This window comes from Schistocerca americana, chromosome 9 (genome assembly GCF_021461395.2).
Source record: "Schistocerca americana isolate TAMUIC-IGC-003095 chromosome 9, iqSchAmer2.1, whole genome shotgun sequence".
Lineage (NCBI taxonomy): Eukaryota > Metazoa > Arthropoda > Insecta > Orthoptera > Acrididae > Schistocerca > Schistocerca americana.
This window is the reverse complement of record NC_060127.1, coordinates 184,816,758-184,843,529: the sequence shown is the minus strand read 5'-3', so window position 1 is coordinate 184,843,529 and position 26,772 is coordinate 184,816,758. Positions and strand designations below refer to the sequence as shown.

Here is a 26,772-nt window from a genome sequence, read left to right as displayed (position 1 = left end):
TCTCTGTTTTAAAGAAGTTCCAAACAAAATAACTAAATATAATTTTAACTGTGATACCATTAGTTTGGTCAGGTCAAGGTTTGAGATTTTTTTTTTTAATTCCTCTGATGGATATTTCTGTTTTGCATTTTATTCCTATTACCGCCATATTTCTGATTTCTTTGATAATGTTCATTACTCCTCCTGCCTCCTTCATTCCACTCACACCTGTTATATGTTTTATTATCACCAAAGGCAAGATGTTTGCCATTACTAGTACTCTGAATAGGTTTGACAACCCTCCTGACAGTCTTTCCAGTACTAGAAGTAGATAGCTTCAATGAAGTGAAGCAGCTTAAATCACTTAATAAAGGCAAGGCCTCCACTCCAGACAGTATACCAGTCAGGTTCCTTTCGGAGTATGCTGATACAATTACTCCATACTTAGCAATCATATACAACCGCTTGATCACTGAAAGATCTGTACCTAAAGACTAGAAAGTTGCACAAGTCACACCAATAACCAAAAAAGAAAATAAAAGTAGTCTGCTGAATTACAGACCCATATCAATAATTTTGATTTGTAGAAGGATTTTGGAACATGTACTCTGTTCAAAAATTATGAATTACCTCGAAGAAAATGATTTATGGAAAAACTAGCAACATAGATTCAGAAAATATTATTCTTATGAAACACAAATAGCTCTTTATTCTCGTGAAACAATGAGTGTTATTGACAGGGGTTGTCAAATTGATACCATATTTCTACATTTCCAGAAGGCTTTTGTCACTATTCATCACAAGTGACTACTACACAAATTGCATGCATGAGTATCGTCTCAGTTGTACGATTGGATTTGCAACGTCCTGTCAGACACGTCATAGTAATGATAGAAAGTCATCAAGTAAAACAGAAGTAATATCTGGTGCACCCCAAAGAAGTGTTATAGGCCCTCTGCTCTTCCTGATCTACATGAATGATTTAGGAGACAATCTGAGAGCTCTCTTAGAGTGCTTGCGGATGATGCTGTCATTTACCATCTTGTAAAGTCATCAGATGATCAAAACAATTACAAAATGATTTACACAACATATCTCTATGGAGTGAAAAGTGGCAACCATCTCTGGATAATGGAAAGTGTGAAGTCATCCACATGTGTGCTAAAAGGAAGTCACTAAATTTCAGCCACATAATAAATCACACAAATGTAAAGGCTGTAAATTCAACTAACTATTTAAGTAGTACACTTACCAATAACTTACAGTCTTTAGGGCTGTGTTCTTTCATTGTTAAGTCTCAGCATTTCTCCTCTTCCTTTTCCTTTCAAATTTCCCTGTTTTGGATACCAAAACTATCTTTTTCTCTGTCTACAGTCACACCCTCTCAATGTGAGACCCTTCCCTTTTTCCTTTTCAAACCCATTATTGGAATTAGCTATGATGATGCATTCACCGTAAGACGTGCCCCGTGCAAGTACAAAGCGTATCTCTAACCAATTTGATTGACAAAACAGTTGTGTAGCCCAATTGAAATGGGGAAGTAACAGCCACATAACTGACCACTAAAATAGTAGTTACGCTATGCTAACATGACCATTAAAATAACAATTATGATGTGCTTACATGATTGCTAAAATAATATTTATGGCACGCTAACACGTTTTAATATACAACAAATCAATGAAACAATAACATGGCATTGTTCCCTAGTCACAATGGTATGGGTATGTACCCATTATTGGAATTAGCTATGATGATGCATTCACCGTAAGACGTGCCCCGTGCAAGTACAAAGCGTATCTCTAACCAATTTGATTGACAAAACAGTTGTGTAGCCCAATTGAAATGGGGAAGTAACAGCCACATAACTGACCACTAAAATAGTAGTTACGCTATGCTAACATGACCATTAAAATAACAATTATGATGTGCTTACATGATTGCTAAAATAATATTTATGGCACGCTAACACGTTTTAATATACAACAAATCAATGAAACAATAACATGGCATTGTTCCCTAGTCACAATGGTATGGGTATGTACCTACAGGACTGAAGGAAGATAGAAATGATTGGTTAATTTTTATTTTTGCAAGGTAGTAGTAACAGTGTATTAAATAAAAAAAAGTAACAACAATAGGTTTTTAACAAAGTGGTGTATCTAAATACACTGCCTGACAAAAACCTGAAGCACCAAGAAAGGGAGGAGGAAAGGAAACAAAACTTCACGGGGTGAGAGGGTACATGATGTCGATTAAGTGACTACAATATCAAGTCAAATTTACAAAGTGGGCGTATTGTTTTAATTCTAGACACAACCAATAGTGTGAACACTACAAACAAAAGTTTATTTATCCACATTCAAGTAAACAACAAACATAGAAACTAGTACAATAAGCAGTAGAACACAATCTGAGGGCGAGTACCGGCTGCGCTGTCTTTATATAGAGGAGGGCTCCAATAGGGAGCTGGAGGATGTGTTGGCGTGCACCCTAGTCTTGTGATAAACGGCAGGTGGCCTGTGGTGGCCGGCAGACTACTTCAAGTGTAGTGTGCTGGTGGCCTGAGCTGTAGCACAAATCCAGTTGTTACGCACAGGATTATAGTGCCCATCCCCCCTTTGGGAAAGGGCCCTACTCTGGTGCCGTGTTGGTGTGTCTGATGCACATCTACAGCCTCTTCAATGGGCGCCACAGGTGACGATGGTGGCAGCCGAAAGAGACTCTGGGTCAGAACTGGTGAGTAAGAGTGGAGGTACTGTGCGTGCAGACACCTCAGCCCTCTCCACGAACTACCGTAAGGGAGGACCGGCGATAAGGGCACTGGCAGTATCTCGTCACGGCAGAACTGGTCTGACGGAGAAGATGCCGGGCACTCGGGCAGGGATGCCAGTGACACCAGTGGTGAAGGACCCGATGGCACTGGCACACCTGGCAACGTAAGCGCAGGCAGCAGCGAAGCATTACGGGAAATGTCAGCGGCGTACTTTGGGACGCCAGACCCCAGCGGAGAGGCGAGAGGCAGCTACATCCTCGAGGAGTGCGGGTCAGCCCCTGCAGTAGGAATGCCCCGTGAAACTGGGTCAGGTACTGAGGGAGGAGGTGAAGGTGGCAGTGGAAGTGGACCCGCAGCCTGTTCCGTGGCGTGGAGATGCAGCTGATTGTAGTGGCACACCACCAGCCCCTCGCTGGTGCACACCATACAGAGGCAGTGGCCACAGCAGCTGTTGTCCGTGTCCGGAATCCACATCAGTCGGCATGCGGAATCCCCGGCCCAGACCGTGGAGACGGGAGCAAACTGCAACGAGGGTCGCATTGACGGATGTCGGTGTGGTGGCACAATCAAACGCAGGAGGGTATGTGGCTGGTGACCGTGGAGCATAATGGATGGACTCCACTCCCCTGCTGGCGTAAAGGTCCCTTGCTGGCGTAAAGCTGTGGTAACTCGAGAAGCGTGTCAATGCCTTGTCTGTGAAAGAGTCCACGATGTACTTCTTCCTTTGAACTTTCAACATTCAGGCAAGCCATTATGCCTCATCATTAGATTGGGGTGGAATGCAGGAGCAGTCACATGGTAAATGCCTTGACATGCACAGAAATTGTGGAAGGTCTGAGACACAGACTTTTGCCATTATCCATCACAAACATATAAGGCAATCCTTCTACAGAAAAAAAAAAAAAAAAAAAAAAAAAAATCGAGATGGCCTGAAATGTAGCCGTGGCTGACATGGAAGGACAGTGAATAACATACGGAAATTTAGAGAAAGCATCAACTCAACAACGAATAGGAATTTAGGAACAGTTCCATGAACTCAACATGTACACATCCCCACAAATGCGGTAGTGCAGACCACGGAAAGAGCTTCACCCGTAGCACCACCTGCCGTTTAGCACGCTGAAAGCTGGTCGCAACAAGATTTACAACGGTACCGTAGATGCCGGGCTGTTGCTTTGGTACTAGAGACCTCCCCACTCTCCCAGATGTAGGAGCTGAAGTACATCCCACTGTAGAGTGGCCAGGATCACAACCACGGGTGATGCCCCGTCCTAAGAGAACAACCCCATCAAACACCGAAAGATGGTGATGGAGGGCAAAATAGTTACGTAAAGGATTAGAAGCCCAGCCCAGATGCCTGTCCGATGAACTCTACTGAATGACATAAACAACTCAGTGCAACACAAAGTCGGCAGCAACAGCAGCTGCAACCTGGGAGCCTGTAATAGGAAACATTTCCTGTATGCTGCACCTCAACATCTATGTGAAAACAAAGGAGCTCATCCTGATCAAAAGTAGGCCCCGTCGGAAGTCATGACAGCTCTTCAGCATTGGCACACTGTGCAGTAGAATGAAAATTTATTTCATAATTGTAGCAACAGAAACAGGGCTCAGTGCTGGAGGTGATGTGCTTCTTTGTCAGGCAACAAAACAGAAGGGTTAAACAATGAAACCAAAGGCTTCGCATCTGCGGTGTAATGCAGACCCATACAAGAATACATGATACTTATTGAGGGTGTAGGCAGTAGGAAGCACTTCCTTTTCAGCTTGGGAGTAGTGCTGTTCAGCACTTTTGATGTGGAAGCTATGGGACGTTCAGAGCCATCCTCGTAACGATATGCAAGAATGCCCTTGAGGCCATACTTAGAAGCGTCTGTGGCCAAGAGCAGGTGGTAGGTAGTCAAACACAGAACAGAATGTAATTTAGATTTCAAAAGCAAGAACACACACTTGGAAGCTGGCATCCACTGAAAAGGAATGTCCTTGTTGAGCAATTCGTGGAGAGGATGGACCAATGTGGTTGCATCCAGAATGAATGTGTGATAATAGGTAATTTTGACCAAAAATGCCTGGAGTTCTTTGATATTGGAAAAGACAGGCAGAGCTATAACATTGGCACGTGATGACATAAAAGCTTTACACTGTCCTGAGAAACCTCAAACCCTGAATACACACTGGGTAGCTGAAAAGTGTGACCTGGCCAAGTTGCACTTCAACCCTGGAGTATGTAAAACTGTGAACAAGGAGATTAAGATACATAACTGCTCTTCCTCGGATGCACCCAACATTATGATGTCATTGAGACAGTTGATGCACCTCGGAATGGAAATTGCCAGTTGTTCCAAAAAGCACCAAAAAACTGCAGGGGTGCTAGCCAAACAGGTGGGGAGGCATTGTTATTGGTACAACCTGAAAGATGTGTTAAACACAAAGAATCCTCTTCCACAGATAAATCAATTTCAGACAAAACTGGCCCCTGGTGAGTTTGGCCCATAACTCGTCCTGGCAGGGCAAAGGGTAGGTGTCAGTTACAGACTGAGTGTGTGTGGAAACTTTAAAGTTGTCACAAAAGCAAAGATGACCAATTGCCTTTTTAACAACCACAAGGGGGATAGACTACTCACTTGATGTAATAGACTGCATGACGCTCAATGACATCAGCCTGTCCAATCCCGATTTCACTTGATCACTGGAACAGGATGTGCTCAGGAAAAACGTCACTGCACCACAGGTTTTACAGTCATCTGAGCCATAAAATTAGTGGCACAACCTAGTCCATCCGAAAAAAAAAGATGAGAACTTAGAACACAGACAATTTAACTGCTGGTAAAGGACCTGGTTGGAAATGAGGTTCACTGCATTCGCATTGGAAATACTAAAGGCACTGAAAGCATCCGGACTGAACAAATTGTCAGTATCAGCTTATCCACTACCAGAAAAGTGAAGGAATGAAACATAGATTTATATCCAGTGGGAGCCATAAACTGTCCCAAATTGAAATATGGTGTTTGTTGTACCTCACCAAATGTCAAGTAAATGGAGACATTGGAGATACAAAGTTTGTGAGTTCAGCAACGTCACAGCTGCACCCGTGTCCACTTGTAGCTGGAGATCTTTGCCCACTAGCACTTCAATAAACAGTTTATTATCATTTGTGAGCACTGGAGACACACAATGTCCACATACATATCTGCAAGAGAGGTGTGGGAACTACACGCAGATGCTATACATCCTTTTTTCCCCTACAGTCATTGCAAGTCACTCAGTGTTTAGCCCTGCCATGTTCCACGAAACAGTATGGGTACGATGGGAGTGCTCTGCTGCTGTGGTTGATGGCCACATCGCTGTCAAGTGCAGAGCGCAGGCCATGTTTGTAAGGTTACCACGTCATGCGCCCACTGAGAACTAACTGACACCCGACAACAAGAAACAGGACCCCCCATGGCGATGCCACACCAAACCTGATCACCAGCAACATGTCGTGTCCCGACACAGGATATAGGAAAGACAGGAGGCCGAGGTCAGTCTGCAGTTTCCGAGCAACGAGGAGCAAATGCAGAAAGACAAATTCTCAGTGAAAGCAGTTCGATGACTTATCAGTACCAAACACTGTCGCAGAGATCCTACGAGAGATGCAGATTCTGGAACTCGACTGGATGCTTGCATGAGGAGACTTGTATAATTCAGGGATCTGATTAACAATATTTATTTGTAATCAGACTAACTAATAGACTGAAGTGTAATTCTGAACATTAGAAAAAGCAAAGTCAGCAACTGGTTGCACAACTGAAGTCAGTGTCAAGTAGCGAACACTAGCAGTACGTTACATGCAAACTTGAAAGCAGCATTCCAAGTGAGAAAAACAGACATGTCGGAGCTTACCGAGGCTAGCCACGAGCGACACAGTGCAGCTGCCCCAGCGATCTGTCTGAGAACTCCATCTGGACACAAAAACGTGGGTTTTTAAAGAATCGTGGTGGCGCACCATTTCTCCCTTCATATAGTCGACCCACCAATCCACCGGCACTTAATTAGCTTCAGCCAATATGGTGATTCGCTCTGAACCTCCAGGGTACCTGTGGCCAGCCACATTTAGATTCCTCCCCTGCTCATGCTTGGTGGATAGGGATGCTTCTGGATTTTACATGAACTCCAAGTTTGGTATCAACAACATTCAGCTGAAAACTGAACATCACTGCCTGCTATTACGGTCAGCAACAACAGCGTCTCGTGTCACTTGGCCCCGCCCTCTGTCCTTCTGTGGGTGGGGGGCGTTGTAGTAGCACTCTAACCTGTGTAAACCCACTGATGTTGCAGTTCTCGGGAGCGAGTATCGGGCTTGCTGCCTCTGTTAAGATGTGCTTTTTGTGGCCATCTTCTACAGTGATGCCTTAGAATATCATCTAGGCAGTGCATGGAGTTATCAGTTAATTCTCCAAAGTGAAACCTCTCCCCTGAGGCAGCTGCCCAGAGTGTCTGCAATTTTCAGGGCTCTAGTGTTATTATTTACCTCCGGTAAGCTAACCACTACCAGTTTTGCCTTCTCTCTGTATTGTGTCTCTGATCACCTACTTTGGAGTGCCCTTGATGCCTCCCAACAGCCTTGAGCATAACAACATAAAAGTCATTATGTTGTCAATGTATGAAAAGAATGGGAGACCTTGAAAGACTGAGCAATATTTAACGCTTCAGCTGGAGATGGATTCTCGCACTGTAGAGCGCGCTCACGCGCCTCCTTGTCAGGAGCCAACTAAATAACGGTGTCACAGACCACAGAATCAGCATAAGATGATGATGATGATGATGATGATGATGATCAGTTTGTGGGGCACTCAACTGCGCAGTTATCAGCACCTGTACAAATTCCCAACCTTTGCTCAGTCCAATCTCGCCCCTTTTATGAATGATGATGAAATGATGAGGACAACACAAACACTCAGTCATCTCGAGGCAGGTGAAAATCGCTGACCCTGCCGGGAATCGAACCCGGGATCCTGTGCTCGGGAAGCGAGAACACGACCACGAGAGCACGAGCTGTGGACATCAGCATAGGAATCACAATGGAAACAAACTGACAATTGCGTCTGATACTGTGAAGTTTGTTCAATCGAGCTGCCTTAGCCACTTCTCGTAAGCTTACCAGTCTCCAGCTGCATCACATTAATGTGGAAAAGGTGATGGACAAGCCAACAACAACATAGAAGCCTGTCATTATGGCCAACAAAATTATGATAGCATCTGTAAGAGCCTGCTGATGTTTGAGAAGAGATCTGAGCACTGCCTCCATGGATATGAGAACTAATGGAACAACCAAATAAGACAGCACATGGGAGTGAACACCACACTTTTGCCAATTGTGTTATAATGCTAGACGCAACAAATAGTGGCGCCACTGAGAACAAAAGTTTATTTATACACACTCAAGTAAACGGCAAATGTAGAAATAGTACGATAAGCAGTAGAACACAATCTGAGGGGGAATGCCAGCTCCTCTGTCTTTATGTAGAGGAGTGCTCTGCATGTGCATTAGTCTTGTGAGCCACCTCAGGTGGTCTCTGGTGACCAGCTCGGCCTGCTGCTGTTGGTGAACTATTTGAAGTGTAGTGCACCAGCAGCTTGGCACTGTGGCACATATCCAGGTGTTGCATTCAGGGTTACAGTGTGTATGGGCTCACTTATCAGTGTTAGTGTCTCAAATTGTGTAACAGAAGTGATCAAAATGATAAAGGAATTATAGAAGCTACAGGAAAATTTTAAGATTTCTGTCCTAAGAATGCAATTTCATCATGATTAAATTTAAGGCAAAAAGAAAAATCATAATGAAATGAAAGGGTTGCTGGAGCTTGTTACTTTATTTATGGGAGGTCAATGTTTTGTATATTATCTATTGTAACGATAGCATGGAAGCACTATCTGTTTTGTTTAACCCTTTGTGACGATGTGGTTTCATTTGAAGCCACGCATGATATTTTGATTTTGTGGCAAGAGCACAGTGGCTACATTGGTAACCACACTTCTGGATGTAGATGGTGCTGCCATCTAGCGATGAAAATTTGAACTATGTCAATATTTCTCACGCGGTTGCAGTTAGCGATTCAAGTATAAGTGCCTCTATTGTTTGTAGTGTGCTGGTTCTCTTTTTCTTGATTTGTGGTTGAATTTGTCTTTGAAATACAAGTTTCATACATGGAACAAATTCATAATATTTTCTTATATAAGTACACGCTACATGTATTGCAACAATAATGAAAATCATGTAGTTTTTCCATATTTACCCTGGTGGTTTCATTTGAAATCACTGCAGCTGCAGGGGTAGTTTTAGAAGCTTATCATTTTTTTAAAATTTCAGTTTCATGAAATGTTTTCTCGCAAATTAAAGGATGAGGAAGTTCTGGTGTGTCTTTTAGAAGAAATTCCTTCTGATGTGGACTCTGAGGTTGACAGTACCAGTGATAATGAAAGTGATATTTTGGCTGAAGACAGTGATCTTGATTCACAAGTGACAAGACCAGTGATATCTAATGTTGTTTCTGAAAGTGAAAGTGGTAATCGTTCAGAAAATGACAGTGATTACAGTTTCAGTTCTGAAGATAACGAGGTACTAATAAGGTCTGTGAATTTTACATGGGCAAGGGATGACAGTACGATGCATTCTGTCGATTTTTTAGAAGAAGTTGATGTCTAAGGAAAACTGAACGTGAAGGTATGCTGCCAGTTGATTTCTTTTTATATCTATTTGAGGACAATATGCTGGAACACATAGTATTCCAGACTAATCTTTACGCGACTCAGAAAGGTAAGAATTACAGACCTCTTGGAAAAGATGAGGGGGTACAAAATATGGGTCAGAGATGACAAATGGGGTATATTTGCGATTTTGAGGTATATACTGGGAAATCAGATGGTGCAGTGGAGAAATGTTTGGGAGAGAGGATTGTAACAGATTTGTGTAAAGGCTTAGAAGGCAAAGGATATCACATATATTTTGACAATTTTTTTACTAGTGTTCCACTTTTGCAGACACTAAAACTTGATGGTATCCTAGCCTGTGGTACCATTAGAGACCACAGAAAAGGACTTCCTCCTCTGAAACCGGACAAAGAGTTGCGAAGAGGAGACTGGTCAGTTTGTTCTGATGGGATTGCATGCTTGAAATGGAAAGATAAACGTGTTGTCACGTTATTATCAACTAGAGCTCTGCATTTCGATGAAAACAGCTACTCGAGCATTTCCCATTTCGTGCCGCTGCTCAATGGCTGGGAAAGCCCCCCGCTGTGATACGGCTGTGGCCGTCTAATGCACCATGTGGCCAGTTGTCCTCCACCTCTCGGTTATCAGTTGGACTGTCGAGCACTGCCGGGCGCTCGAGCGTACTCACAATCTCGGCCGGTGAAACTACAACCGCCGCGCACTCTACGGTGACGAATTGCATTAGAAATCGTGTGTAAACACAGTTGACGACCTGGCTTTGAGCAGCGCAGACAGCATTATGGATAAACCAAGTGTAGGTCGTAAGCATTCCATTCATGAAACAAAGAGAAGTATTATGGAGAGAATTAGGAGCGGCTCATTAGTCCTGAAGAAGAAAGACATGTCAGAAGAGGAGGTGAAAAGTGAAGCTTGGAAATCGTTTGCACTTGTAGTGGATCCTGTCACGCAGGCTTCTGCTGGTTTCGTGCAATGTACCACATGTGATACCATACTTTCATACCAGTCAAGCACAAGAGGTATGCTTCGGCACTGCAAAAGTAAATGCGGAGCAGAAGTCCACTGGTCACTTGCAGTACCAAGTAGCATAAAGAAAGTTGTTGTTGATAGGTTGGTCGATATGAGTGGAATAGATTTGCTACCGTTAAATACCTGTAGTAAGATTGGCTTCAAGAATTATTCACAGGAGCTCATCAATGTTGGCGCCACTTATGGCAAAGTCAGTACAGAGGATGTTCTTCCACACCATACCACTGTACCGGGCATATTAAAGAAAAGGCAGACAAAATGCGGGTGACAATGGTGCCCAAGCTAATATGTGCCTTAAAGAACAAAATGTGCGCTTTAGATGCTGATCTGTGGTCTGATAACTACAAGAAGAGAAATTTTTTGACTGTGATGTCGCATTATGTGAATGATGAGTGGCAGCTAGAAATGCTTGTTTTGATAATAACAGAGTTTCCGGACGTACCTAAGACAGGAGAGAACATATGGTACGAAATCGAAGAGCAGATGCTTGAGTTAGGAATTAACAAGAATGATAAAACGAAATGTTACTTTGTCACCGACCAAGGAGCTAATATGAAGAAGGCACTTGAATCTTACGACCATTTGCCTCGCTTTGATCACTGCCTGATGACTGCACTTCGTCACACATTTCAAGAGAGACGAAGCACCTGAAATCCTGTCGTGTCTACTATCAGCAAGAGCTATAGTAGGCTATTTGAAGATATCGGGTCACTTGGGGTGTCTGCGGCACTCTGCGAAGCAAGAAGCTGTAACTCGGTGGAACAGTACGCTGTTAATGCTCAAATCCGTCATAAGTCCAATTGACAATATTCGAGATCTATTAGAATCCCGGGGGCAATCGACACTCTTAGAAACCTTCCAAGAAGGGTGCGTATGAGACATTGTCGCATTTCTAACCCCCTTTAATGAAGCGAGTTTGGATTTGGAAACTGCAAAGATAACAACACTGGTACGTACGCTGCCGTGGTACAAGAGTCTGTTACATCATTGTGAACCAATAGGCAGTGACAACGAGGTAAGAACACTTTCTATAGGTTATGATCCTTTATACAACTGTTGAATTATCAGAGTGCAGTTATGTATATTGGGTTTCCTTTTCAGCTCATGGCGAAAATAAAAAGGAGAGCAGAATACTTCATCACAGAGAAGTGCAAAATTGAGGCTATCCATTATGTTGCCACGGTTCTATGGCCATCACGGCGTCATTTGAAGAAACTCACAGCAGATGAAAAGCAAGCCGTGTATGCTGAAGTTCGACGATTGTACTCGGAACTGTCCATCAATGGTAAGATTCATTCACTGAAACCAATTAGTAAACGAATGCTTGCTTGTCTAATCTGCCATCTTTCGTTAGATCAGGGCTTAACAACTGGCCGGTTTTGAGCGCGAGTACTCGCGTCTGCTCAGGCACGTGTTCGCGAGCAGGTGCAAGGTCGCGGAGTAGGGAGGGAGGGGAAATGTTCGCGCACGTATGAATAGGACCGCAGCATCCCTATTGAATTCGCGCCGACTGTGTAACGTTAAAAGTACTACGATCACCTCTAACATTGCCTTCGCTGGTTAAGAATCATGTCAAGTCGCCGTTGTGTAGCCCCAACCATGGTTTCGCTGTTCAACCCCCATTGGGAGAAATTGTATCTGTTTACAAAAAAAAGATGGTGTTGCAAAATGTTTAGTATGTCACAAAACGCTGAATTTTTTTTAGGAAATTTAATTTGCAGCGACATTATATGTCGTACCACGCGAAAGACTACGGAAGTGGAAAATGTGATGGACCAGATCGTGCACAGGAAGTTATTAAACTTACAAGGAAGCTATCCGAAGAAGATCTGGATGACGAAGAAAAATCAACTGAGGCAGCGCTCAGAGTGAGCTACAAAATTGCTTTGTTTTTAGCAAAATCCCTGTGCCCCTTCACTGATGGGGATTTAATAAAAGATGTTTGGTAGTTGCAGCGGAACATTTGTGTCCATCTCAAGTTGAACAGTTTCGGATTGTGCCATTATCTGACATGACCATTATGCGTCGCATACAGGACATGGCAGACGACGTCCAGAGCCAGCTTGCAAATATCTATAAAGATTTTATGGCGTATTCTCTAGCTCTGGACGAAAGTGTTGATATCACTGGAACAGCGCAGCTTTCCATATTTATTAGAGGTGTTAATAGAGATCTTCAGGTGAGGAAGGAGCTCCTTGATGTACTAGCCATGAAGAACACTACAACCGGAGGTGATATTTTAAGTAGTGTTGAAGAAAGTGTTGAAAATATAGGATTGTCGTGGAATTCTTTAGTTTCAGTGTCTACAGACGGTGCACCAACAATGACAGGGAAAAAATTAGGTTTCGTTGCACTGTTGAAGGAGAAAATGCAAAAACTGACCGTGGCGAATGAAACAAGGGGCGTTCACGGTGTGATCCACCAGGAAAACTTATGTGCAAGGAGTATCACTCTAAAAAATGTGATGAGTGTTGTTGTTCGTACAACCAATTATATAAGGAAGCATGGGCTACAACACACGCAATTTAAAAGCTTTGTTGAGGATGTAGAAAGCCAGTATGGTAGCCTGCCTTATTACAGCGAGGTCCGCTGGCTTAGTCGTGGCGAATTATCAAATCGAATTTTTGCCTATTAGATGAGATAAATATGTTCATGGAAACAAATAACATGTGTGTTCCTGAATTGAAAGAGCCTTCATGGAAATGTGATCTCGCGTTCTTAGCATCTGAATGCTTTGAACATTTCACTACAAGGTAAAGATCTGCTAATTACTCATTTCATAGATCGAATACGAGCTTTTAAAATGAAATTGACACTTTGGGTGAGTCAGCTGGAAACAGGAAATCTAGCTCATTTTCCTAAATTATCATCCATGCAAGATGTTCACAAAGACTGTGAACGTTATTCACGTAGTTTTAGTTGCCCTTAAGGAATAATTTGATCAACGCTTTCAAGATCTGACAGCACTAGACAGTGATTCTGATCTGTTCTCCTCTCCATATTCAGCGAATATTGAAGAGATTCGTCCTGAGCTGCAACTAGAAATTATTGACCTGCAGTGTGACAGAGAATACAGAGACGAATTTCAGAACAAGAAAAACATTTTGGAATTTTACAGACACTTCCCTCAGGATAGATTTCCTCATTTGCCAAACTGGCGGCTATAATAATATCAATTTTCGGTTCCATGTATGTTTGTGAATAACTGTTCTCTGCAATTAAATGTAACAAGACGCGCCTGAGAAACACATTGTCTGATCGAAATTTAAACTGCACGCTGCGCCTACGATGCACAAGAAAAATTACTCCGAACATAGACGCAATTGTAAAGGGCAAAAAGTACAATATAACCGAGAATCCCACACTTCAGTGACACCTTTTATTGTGTAACAGTTCACAAATTAATACGAATGTAGAGGCATATACTAAGCTAATAAAATTATGTGGCACGTGTACATTCTCCTTTATTTGTTTCATTTGTCACAGTAATAATTCGTGAGTGATATCCCTGCAGGCGGCCGCGGATTTACATTGACTGGCGGCAGCTGTTGTGTGCCCCACGTGACTCTCCCCACTCTCCGCTCTGGTCCCGTAGTGGGGGTAGCGTGCTCGCGCTGCTCCGTGCTCGCGCCTTGCTGCTCACAGCTTGCTCCGCGAGCATGTATGTTGTGAAGCCCTGCGTTAGATCAACATTTATTATGCCTACAATGTGATATTAGGGAAAGGTTTCACAGCTTAAACATTCCACAATGCGTTTTGATGTAATTTGTGCGATATATATAAAATGTCACCATAAATATAGTCGTTTAGTAACCAGTAATTCTAACTACGGTGTATACAAATTTGAAGGTGACAGAAATATCTTACGGATGTTTTCATTCATGTTTAGAGTCCATTCAAGCAAACAGTGACCACGTTCTTCCCATGAAAAAGTCCAGGATGGACTGGAGTTCGGATGAGGACGACGAAGATGGACACACAGTTACTACCAATGAACTCGACAAGTACCTTTCGCTCTCCAAATCCGACTGTAGCTGTGCCGAAGGTCAAATTTTGCAGTGATGGAAAACGCATGCGGGGTTATTTGCTAGGCTGTCGGTAGTGGCCAGAAGAGTTCTCTGTATTCCTGCCACTAGTGCTGCCAGCGAGAGAAATTTTAGCCAGGCCAGTCACCTGCTGTCCGGCAAAAGATCGTGCCTGGAATCAGACAAGGTGGATGATCTCTTATTGATCCATCACAATTACGTAAGTATTCACAACATACCACGCAATCACAAGGAAACATTCCTCAAACTCTATAAATGTATGATTCCACTTTCACTGACTTCACAGGAAGAAGTTCAAACTGCCAGCTGCAGTAATAGCTCCAGGAACACAAATGACGCCTGTGTATCAGGGAGCACCAATGACGAAAAATGAATTGTATAGTCACGATTCACTTGTAACGTTATTTACAGATCATAATTTGTTCAGAAATTAACGTTTGTGCAACAAAATTTCGTGAGTATTACTTTTAACTCCGTCATTCCTTCCCGATCCTGCATTCAATATTAGTACAACGTATACGTGGCCGAGTTTGGAGATAGGCTACACATATTCCATGATTAGACTACTGTGTTCCCGTTTGTCTACCGAACAGAACAAAATACTAAATACAGACATTACAGTTTTTAACGTTACAGTTATTGGAATACATGATAACCTCAAAGGCGAAACTCCAGCAGTCTGCAACATATTAACAAACATCAAATGTAACATATACAAGTGTATTATTTAGGTCATAGAACTGGTAGTAAACAACGAAAGACATTTGTAAAAGAAATAAGTGAGTGGTTAATGTGAAGCGGTGGCCTCTGATCTCAAGGAGTGTGGCGAAGCGCCGCTCGCTGGCACTGAGTCCACCAGTTACTGGCGACCGGCCGAGCGTTTGGCGCACTCGGCCGAGTGCTGGCGATTGATTGGCTGCCCACAGCCGGCGGAAGAGGGCGCTCGGCCGCATACTCTCGAGAGCCAGAGGGGCGAGCGGGACTTGCTGGTAAAAATCGGAGATAATGCAGACCTCTACTATCAACAACTGACTCACCTGTAACTTTGAAAGAAGTCAGGAGGAAAGAAAAGGATGCCACAATTACAAAAATACCTTGCCCACAGATAGTGACATCTTATAATTCGAACATGGGATGTGTAGATAAAGCGGTCATGATGAATAGTTTCTATGCAATTGACAGAAAATCTAGACACTGGTGGCTCAGACTGTTTTGGTATATGATTGATATCTCTATTGGAAATGCATTTATATTGTTTCGACTAACCAAGCCAAATGAAAAGAAAAAGCTAAAGGAATTTCAGCGGTGTGTTGTAGCTGGCATTGTAGGATCCAGTGTTTTCAAAGACAGTCTTCGTCGCCCAAGCACATCATCTGAACCACACACCAAAAAGTGTAAAACTGTTGTTCCAGTGGAAAAATTCACAACAGAATCAAAACATCTGCCAGTAAATGGCACATCGAGGCGATGTGTACACTGCAGCACAAAAAATAATTCACATAGAAGCAAATGGACAAGTTCTTCCTGCTAAGTTGCTTTGTGTTTATCAGGGGGAAAGGAACTGTTTTGTTCCCTATCACAGAAAGTAATGAAGTTTATGGTGGTGGTCTCATTTGAAGCCACCACGTTTAGTGTGCAGTGGTTTCATTTGAAACCACCCTGTACCTGCTGAAATATTGCAGGAAAAAAATTTTTTTCACATTTTTCCATAATATTGTATGAGTTATATCCTAATAAAATGAAAAAAAAAAGGTTAAAAATGATTTTGTTTATTTTGCATCTGAGAGGGTTAATGAAATTTGTATTAAAAATCAGATGTTTGAATATCACTTAAATTTAGTATGGCATCCTCATTAACAAAACCAAAAGATTACCATAAATATTTGTCATGATAAGACAATACTACGTACAAATGTACAGCACATTATTCTTACTATTGTATAATAGTCATCAGTTTTCTAATGTATCATCACTTGCAGAAATGTAAGGTGATTATTGCCAAAACATACATGTGCATACCATATTGGTTATGTTATGTGCAAGTATAGATAGGGAGATGTATTAAAAGAAGCTTATTACCCACAGCTGAAGACTTGCAAACAATATAAACTCTAAACATCATGCAGAGCATGTAGATACATTTACAGTGAGATCATTCATGTAACTGGGGGAACATGTGGTGATACTTAATACTCCACATGAGTGATGTGTATATCTATGTCTTCTCATCAATTTTTTTAATTTAATCATACTGCTAGGGCCCCCCATCGGGCAGGCCGTTCGCTGGGTGCCGGTCTTTGAATTTGGCGCCACTTCGGCGACCTGCAGTCAACGAGGATGATAGGATGATGATGAGGACAGCACAACAGCCAGTCCCTGGGCAGAGAAAAATTCCCTTACCCAGCCAGAAATCGAACCCAGGCCCGAGGATCGACAATCCATCACACTGACCATTCAGCTACCGGGGGCGGACTTCTCATCAATAAATGACACTCACCACTAAAAGTTATAAAAGATGATGTTGCATGTAGAGGTATTTTTATTTTGTATATGGTTAGCTATACTGAGGGATGAAACATTTTATATAGGCTGATGACTGCAGTGGAACCGCGAGACGAGATACCTGCTCCGACACAGAAATGAATATTTTATCAATCACTGGCTTGCCTTGGAGATGCACTGACTTCTAAACTGTAGATATATGAACAATGGGTGCTCGTCACCAGGAATGTAAAAATGAACACTGGTTTCCATTGATATTTTGTATATTGAACCAAGAAATTGTGAACATATTCTGATTAAGGTCTGTATTGGTGAAGAGAACACACAAGCTGTTAACGGGGTTCTCAAGCAAGTCTAAATTCCAAAGCAATAGTAAGTGGGGAAGAAGTTTTAGAAGAAACCAGGGGTATAATGGTCATTTGTAAAGATACAGAAGATTATCACGTTGAATGTTAAACCTCAGTAGACCTCAAAAACTATTCCTGTGGCATTTTCTTATATTCTAATTTGTCTGCTGTGATTATCACCAACCACACTCTCTTCCCTCTCATATCTTTCTTTTTCACTGGGATTACATATCTCTCATTTCTCACTGGGATTACTGTCAATGTACCCACTTACCATGCACATTCCATTCATCAAATGAATTTGCATAATATCAAGAAGACATAATATTTAAAAAAAACACTTTATGTGGGTGATTTTGTCACAACAGATAAAAATGTACATAAACAAACAATTCAATTCACTACCATTCCTCATTCATATACCAAAAAACAATAAATATAGCCACCAAGTGGCGGCAGGAGAACACACACACAAGAAGTTTTAACTTTTACAAGCTTTTGGAGCCAGTGACTCCTTCTTATGGAAGAAGAGTTGAAAGGGGAGGAAGAGGGGTTAAGGAAAAGAACTGGACAGGTTTAAGAAAAGGATACATTTCAGAAAAGCCACCCAGAACCTCATGTCAGGGGAGACATACTGGACTACCGTCCAGTATTTTTGCCTTCTCATCCCATCCAGTAAGTCTTCCCTGACCCGAGGTTTTGGGTGACTTTTCTGAACTCTAACCCTTTTCCTTCACCCCTCATCCTTCCCCCTTCAACTCTTCTGCCAGGAGGAGGAGCCACTGGCTCCGAAAGCTTGTAAAAGTTAAACCTTTTTGTGCGTGTGTTCTCCTGCCCTCCCTTGGCGAGTGGATTTTTTTCCTATCCATTTACATTAAACTGTCAATAATTGATTATTTTCATTGTTAAATAAATAATATAGGTTTCTTCTACATTAATGAACATGAGCCACAAAAAAGGAACAGCTACTAAAATTTGCAAATATTCTGACATGCATTTTGGTGCTAATAAAAGTATTACAATGTTTATTATTAGTTCATTTATTCAGTCTTATTATAATTAAAAGGCAGTTTAATTTCTCACCAGGGCAAAGGATTATGTTTCGCTACAATATATGTACTACATTATCCCACAACTGAAATGTGCCCTTATACGTAACAGTATATCAACCTTGTCTCCTAATGATTAGTCAGGCAAATGTAAAGCTTCGTGCTTTTTTAAATTACATTGCTGAGAAAATGCTCTCCCACATACACTGCACGAAAAAGGTTTTTCTCCTGTATGGCTTCGCATGTGCACGATCAAGCGTTCCCTCCGAGCACAGTTCTTACCACAAATCTCACATGCGATCGTGGCCTTGAGATCTCCCATGTGCACTTTGATGTGGGATATTAAATTTCGTTTGTTAGAAAAACACATGGAGCACATGTCACAAATGAATGGCGGCAAGTCCTGGCAGAATGGTTTCCTCCGCTTGTTGCGGTGGTACGGCACCTTATCGTGATTTGCCTTGTGTTTCTGGAGAGCCTCCTGATCCTCAAACATCCTGTTGCACAGATCACAACCGTACCCTTTTATCTGGCATCGTTTTCTGAGATGTGACTGCATGTTGCACAACTGCGTGAAAGTCTTTGAACAGATGGGACAGGAGTAAGGTTTCTCTCCCGTATGGACTACTCCGTGCCTCTTAAGATCGCCGTTGGTAAAAAAACCTTTGCCACAAGTGTCACACAAAAACTGCCGTTCATCTGAATGGAACAATTCGTGGCAGCGTAAATGTTCGGGCTTTCGGAAACATTTCTGGCAAATTTTACACTGGAAAGGCCTGTCCGAAAGATGTCTGCTGTAATGCGATTTGTGCCTGCGTCGCTTTCTGACAGCTTTTGGAGTGGCTTCGACAGTTTTGTGCTCATTCTTTTTTTGAAGTAATCTGGAACAGAAATACAAACTAACTCACAAAAATATATTGTACCCTTTGCTAAAACGATGCAAAATACTCTCCTATGACTTCTAAATGTGGATTTTTAAATGTTTGTAAGTCTATATATGCCTTCTAGATTTACTTAGTTTTCTGCTAATGAGAGATTCATTCTACATCTTTTGAGATATGCTGAGTCCTGGCCCACTGTCACACTTATGAGATAGTCATAATGGCAGTACAAAATCTTAATTTATTCTAAATTTCAAGTATATGAAACTATCAAATGCTGTGTAAATGTCTCCTCTGTTGTACTCTGAACATTACAAATTCAGTACTATGCAGTGTTAGTTATAAAGCCGTATGACAAGTGGTGTTATATATGTAAATAGGACTCAGTGTTTATAATGAAATAATAAGCAATTAGTTCCATAAAAGAAATTGAATTTCTTTACCAGCTTTGGTCACTCACTGCTTTTCCTCAGAAGCTTATACCCATCGCATTATTTGCGAGTGTCAACAATAAGGTGCATGCAGCAAAGTGCCATGTTCCTAAAACATATGCAGGAGAAAAAAGTAATACAATACTGAATACATTAATACAATATGAGGTCTTATTGTATAATGGATTCAGTATCGTATTACTTATTGCTGCTGTATATTTTTTAGGACCGTGGAAATTTGCTGTATGCATTTTATTATTGACACTCACAAGTAATGTGATAGATATAGCCATCTGCAGAAGGCTGTAAAGGAATTAAATTTCCATTACGCCAATGGTTGCTTACTATTTCATAATGTACGACTACAGTTGCTGAGGGTGGATAAACACTAGACTCAGCATTTACAGATGGAAAAATGTTTTCTCTGAGACATACCATTGTAATCCAGTAAATATTAATCTACTAAGGGCAGATAAACAATAGTTACATTTTCAATCTTTTGCATAATTACTGATCAAGTTTAAAAGTTTAAAATGCTGTCATAATCTATTAATGTTATGTAAAACTTTAACACCATATGACAAATATTAGAACTGGGAACAGTGAGTTTGTCTCGAGGCAGAGTAACTGACAACATGCAAACACCTGGACTTTATTTATCCAGCATTTGAGAACGAGACCACTTAGCAACTTCCAGCAAACCAAACACATAATTTCAAACCCTTACGAAGCTTTTTCTTGCTGACACCTCCTACAAAATGATGAAAGGACAAAAATTTATTGCTGAATTTTTGCTGTAAATGCAGTAAAACTTCAGCATCAGACATAGAGTTTTAATTTGTTACTTCTTTTTGCTACTGACTCTATTCACAACACAGTTTGCAGGGAGTCATCCACTGTTTAACAAGGAGAGCGGTTAGTGGTCTCCAACAAACTTTAAGCAGCATTTCAAACCTTTTCTAATCTTTTTCTTTATTACATTCTTAAAGTCAAATATTTATCATACACACATCAAAAGAAGTTTTGCATCAGCCCGGTTCCCAGAACTCCTGAAGATAGATGTTGACTGTGGGTATTGTATCACAGACACAGTCCCTTTGACTGTTCAGAGATGTCACTAAACCCGCCCAACGATGTAAACAACCATGCATGAGCAGCACCTATCAGACGGAGGGGATCCGACAGCTGATCAGTTTTGGTCATTCTACCAGGTAGGAGGTACACGGCTCATGTTGTCTGCAGTTCAACCATGCCTAGACTGTCATTACCGTGGTTTGATCACATCCACATTGTTACTTTGTGCCAGGAAGGGCTCTCAACAACGGAAGTGTCCAGGTGTCTCAGAGCGAACCAAAATGATGTTATTCGGACGTGGAGGAAATGCAGAGAGACAGGAACTGTCGATGACATGCTACGCTCAGGCCTCCAAGGAGTACTACTGCAGTGGATGACCGCTACCGACAGATTATGGTTCAGAGGAACCCTGATAGCAATGCCACCATGTTGAATAACGCTTTTTATGCAGCCACAGGACGTCGTGTTATGACTCGAAACTGTGTGCAGTAGGCTGCATGATGGGCAACTTCACTCCTGACGTCCATGGCGAAGTCCATCTTTGCAACCACGACACCGTGCAGCACGGTACAGATGGGCCCAACAACATGCTGAATGGACCGCTCAGGATTGGCATGACGTTCTCTTCACCGATGAGATTTGCATATGCCTTCAACCAGACAATCGTCGGAGACGTGTTTGGAGGCAACCTGGTCAGGCTGAATGCCTTAGACACACTGTCCAGTGAATGCAGCACAGCAAGGTCTAGGTTCCCTGCTGTTTTGGGGCGGCATTATGTAGGGGGAAATGTATGCTGTAACGGCTGTACGATACGTGAAGCCATCCTCTGACCGATAGTGCAACCATATCGGCTGCATATTGGCGACGCATTTGTCTTCATGGACAATTCACGCCCCCATCATGCACGTCTTGTGAATGACTTCCTTCAGAATAACAACATCGCTCGAATAGAGTGGCCAGCATGTTCTCCGGACATGAACCCTATGGATCATGCCTGGGATGGATTGAAAAGGGCTGTTTATGGACGACATGGCTCATCAACCACTCTGAGGGATCTACACCGAATCGCTGTTGAGGAGTGGGACAATCTGGATCAACAGTACCTTGATGAACTTGAGGGCAGTATACCACGACGAATACGGGCATGCATCAACGCAAGAGGATGTGCCACTGCGAATTAGAGATACCGGTGTGTACAGCAGTCTGGACCACTACCTCTGAAGGTCTTGCTGTGTGGTGGTACAACTTGCAATGTGTGGTTTTCATGAGCAATAAAAAGGGTGGAAATGATGTTTATGTTGATCTCTATTCCAATTTTCTGTACAATTTCCGGAACTCTAAGAACCGAGGTGATGCAAAACTTATTTTTATGGGTGTAAATAAGTGATTTGTGAAGTAATCAGACGTCTGAAGCTATTCTATATAAGGGAGTTCAGTCCTTTAAACAACCAGGGGTGTTTTCTGGTAGCGCATAACTGACAAGACAGCAGCTCCTCCCACCCAAAACAGCAGTTTCCGTTCTAATTTATTCGATTAAATTTACATGGCAAAGGAGTGAACAGCATTAAGTAGTATTTTGGGTTATTAAATCTCAAACATAAAAAATGTTAAGATGAGCTTCTAATCTTAGCAAGATGATTAAGTAGTATAGTGATAGGTAGTTTATTGTTAATATAGTAGACAGTTCAAATCTCTACGATTTCCTTGGCTTCTGTTAATGTATACCTTGACTTGTTCCATATCCCTGAAGATTCTCCATCTTGATGGGATTTACAGAACACAATGAACGGATAAGTGAAAGAATGAACAAACGAGATGGATATAATGGCAGCATGCAATCTAACTTATTCACACTTTCAAGTACATGCAACTACTAAATGAAGTGGAAGTTGTTTTCATGACAAAAAGCCACTCAATAATGAGAGATTAGTGACTGTGGAGTCCCACCTACAGATTTCTTAAGACGAAAACAGGAAAGATTGGGACAAAGAATGGCAGGAAAAGCTTACACACAAGTACAAACAAGTTACACTGGCCAGTGAGTGTACTAATGTCTGTTAACACAAAAAGATATGAAAATTTAAGGAATAAGGATTGTGTAAACACTCAATTTCTAAACATTGTTGACGATGACTCAAGAGCAAGGTTATTTGTAAGTACCTCCGGAGTTTCAGAAGATAGTTGTGCAAAAACTACAGCATATACAGAAAAATGACACACGTCAGTGGATCCACCATCTCTCCAAGTTTTGGTACATAATACACCTCATGACATAGTTGCACTAGGGGGCAGGTGTGACTGAACATGTAAACATATTACTCACTGTGTAATGTTGAATCAAATCAATTCATGCCTGTGAATAGGCAATACAGTGAACAGATTTCCAAAGCAGGCTGCTGCCACTCCTTCACAGGCAATTTATGTTGATGACTTCAATGAATACACATAGTGATGTTTCCTGTTTCACAAACAATGTTCAAACTAAGCAACTGGATTATAAGTTAAAAACTTGAAGAGGTGCTACATCTGACATGCATCTATTTCCTGACTTCTTATAGTTTTCACAGAGTCATCTTTTGAAAGCCCAGAGGTGCTCATGAATAACCATATCTTGGCACTTGTATCACATGCTAGTAAACCAATATCACCAATGTATTATTTATCATTCTTCTAAGCAAACACAATGCACAGTCCCAAATTCTTGGGCACTTAGTAATCCTCATGCATTAGAACCCATTCAGACTACATTACCACTGACAGCACACACCCTTTATACACCCCCCTCCTCCACCCCACCCCCTGCCTTCCCCACCCACCCTTTGTAATAGTTCCTTCTGTTGCTACAGTTAATTACTTGGCAGACAAGTTACATTGTTTGCTTCCTTACAAACTTTCTGTTTTGAATAACCAGAGCAACAAAATGAACTAAATGCTAGAAAGTAATATATATGTGTGCTTTATTTGTACAGCTTTATTATGGTGCACAAATATAGACTGATATCCTAAATGGAAAGAATGATGCAAAAGTAATTCTGATTAAAATTTCTTTTGTTGCACATGTGAGAGACCAGGCACGTGAGCCACCAATGTTGCTAAAGTCCAGCATATTAGTAGGGGGCAAACTCGCAAGGAACTACCGTGAAAAGGTTCAGGTAACTACTCTTCCAATTTTTTTTTTTTTTTTGGGGGGGGGGGGGGGGGGGGGGGAATAAAAAGAGGTTAAAAGTCATATAGGATCGAGTGGGTCATTTTAACACTTGAAAATAATGAAATTTTATTGATATATATCAGACTTGTAACCCTATAGTTTCCCAGTAATCAAAGAATTAGCGATTTCAACCAGTTGCAAATAAACTTACAGCAGAAATCCATTGTTAACTGGATTGATGATCATGTGGTGCAAGGCCTATGTTCGGCTTACACTGAGGTGACAAAAGTCATGGGATGCCTCTGAATATTACGTCGGACCTCCTTTTGCACGGCATAGTGCAGCAACTCGACATGAAATGGACTCAACAAGTTGCTGGAAGCCCTTGCAGAAATACTGAGCCATGCTGCCTCTATAGCTTCCATAATTGTGAAAGTGTTGCTGTTGCAGGATTCTGTGCACAAACTGACATCTTGGTAATGTCCCATAAACGCTCAATAGGATTCGTGTCAGGTAATCTGGGTGGACAAATCATTTGTTCAAATTCTCCAGAATGTTCATCAAACCAATTGCAAACAACTGCGATCTGGCGACATGGCAAATTGTCATCCATACAAACCAAAGTCTGTGAATGGTTCCAAATGGTCTCCATACAGCCGAACATAACCATTTCAGGTCAATGATTGGTTCAGTTGGACCAGAAAATCCAGTCCATCCCACGTAAACACAGCCCACGCCGTTACGAAGCAACCACACGCTAAGGCAGTGTGCAAGCTAGTGGTGGCTCCATAATGGTGTCCGTGGTTTCACAGGGTCTGCATCACACTGAAACCCTACCATCAGCATTCACCATCTGAGAGACTGAACCGACCAGGTCACGGATTTCCAGTCACCTAGGGTCCAACCAATACGGTCACGCGCCCAGGAGAGGTGCCGCAGGTGATGTGTTGCAGTTATCAAAGGCACTCGCATTGATTGTCTGCTGAGACAGCCCATTAATGCCTTATTTTGCCACACTGTCTTAACGGATACATTTGTCATATGTCCCACACTGATTTCTGCAATCATTTCACACAGCGTTGCTTGTCTGTTAGCACTGACAACTCTATGCAAATGCTGCTGCTCTCAGTCACTGGTTGTCTGTGGTGATAGGTAATGCCTGAAATCTGGTCTTCCTGGCACACAATAGTGAATTCCCTAATAATTTACGAAATGGAAGGGCCTATGCGTCTAGCTCCAGCTACCATTCCGTGTTGGAAGTACGTTTATTTCCCTAGTGCGGAATTAATCACATTGGAAACCTTCTCACATGAATCACCCCAGTATAAATGACAGCTCTGCCAATGCACTTCCCTTTTATACCTTGTGTATGTGATGCTACCACCATCTGTATATTTGCACATTATTATCCCATGACTGTTGTCACCTCTTTGTACATTCTGTGTGTGTGTGTGTGTGTGTGTGTGTGTGTGTGTGTGTGAGAGAGAGAGAGAGAGAGAGAGAGAGAGAGAGAGAGAGAGAGAGAGAGAATCACAGTTCTTGCAACACTGTTCTACTCTTTGGCATGAAAATGAAAGATCTTTTACTGTACATTACATGACAAACGAATTAAACGTAATGTATTCAGATGGTATGTGATATTTCAGTGATTGCAAAATCAAATCAAATTGACAAAGAGCTTGGCAGTATGAGGCTGCTCATCAGTATGACTTTTCACCGCACCTCGTCTGGACACGTGCCCTGATTCGGTTGAGAAAGATGGTATAAAGCCACTGCTTCCTCCTATGAGGGAAGCTGGGCCCGCAACTTTTCTAACAAATTCTTGATATCATGGATACTGGCAATGGGATGGTCCCACACTTCCTATTGGGGACAAATGCGTGGAGCTTGCTGGCTATGTGAGTATCTCAGCAAAAAGCAGACAGTTCATAGAGACGTGCTGTGGACAGGCGTCGTCCTGTTGAAAAATGGTACCGCAATACAACGGCATGAGAAGTAACAAATGAGGATGCAGTGTGTCCAGGATGTACTATTTTGCAGTCAGAGTTCCCTTAATAACTACCAGCCATGAAAAGTTATGCCATACCTGATAGCTGGCCGTGTCTAGCTGTCAGGAGAACACTGCTGTGCCTATTCGAAACACTGTAAGATTGAGACCTTTCCTGGATAGCCACCGTACTCGGCAACGTTGGTTGTACGAGGCAGTGTGAACCGTGGTTCACCGATGGACACAATCTGATGCCATTCATCAGCAGTCCATATTTCCCAGCCACAGCAACATTCCAAATGTAGCCGTTTGTGTTGTGGCATTACAGGTAGGCTACATGTGGGCCAGTAATTCCCTAGTCTAGTTGCTGCTAGTTTTCAACAAATTCTATGGGATGACACAGAATGTTGTGGTGTTCCATTACTTGTTCTCTGATGACTGGGGCAGATGTGAAGAGGTAACAAAATGTGCTTGGTGCACAATACGGTGAACTTCACTTATGGTGGACAGATGTGGTTGACTGGAACCTATACGAGGACTATGCCCTAGCTTTTGTATATACAGTTCAACGTCGGGGGACTGCCACATCTGAATGCCTCACAAATCTGCATATTGCACGATTCAATGAGTTGGCCAAATCAAGCCCGACTAAGAAGGCTCTATCAAACTCTGTTGGCTGCTGATGCCACCATCTTACACAATTATGCAGCATCTCTGTGTCCTTCACAGTGATCGTTTAACAACTAATACTGTTCACAGCCCTTATACATCTCACCAGGGCTTGTACGAATGTGGTTTGAAAAGGTCTCGGAAAT

The 26,772-nt window shown here is 42.1% G+C and overlaps 1 protein-coding gene across 6 annotated transcripts in view; it reads right to left on the bottom strand.

Moving 5' to 3' along the window:
• LOC124550934 (zinc finger protein 2 homolog) overlaps window positions 1–26,772 on the bottom strand; it is a 91,789-nt gene that overhangs the window by 24,086 nt on the left and 40,931 nt on the right. For 4 of the 6 annotated variants that reach the window (XM_047125734.1, XM_047125735.1, XM_047125736.1 and 1 more), the window contains exon 7: window positions 17,710–19,317. The exons of 1 other annotated variant lie outside the window; for it this stretch is intronic. In XM_047125734.1, the coding sequence (XP_046981690.1) occupies window positions 18,573–19,317 (745 nt within the window). In that variant the 3' untranslated portion in view covers window positions 17,710–18,572. Of the gene's footprint in view, window positions 1–17,709; window positions 19,318–26,772 lie in introns of those variants that run through there. One more of the 6 variants, XM_047125739.1, reaches the window with a different exon arrangement.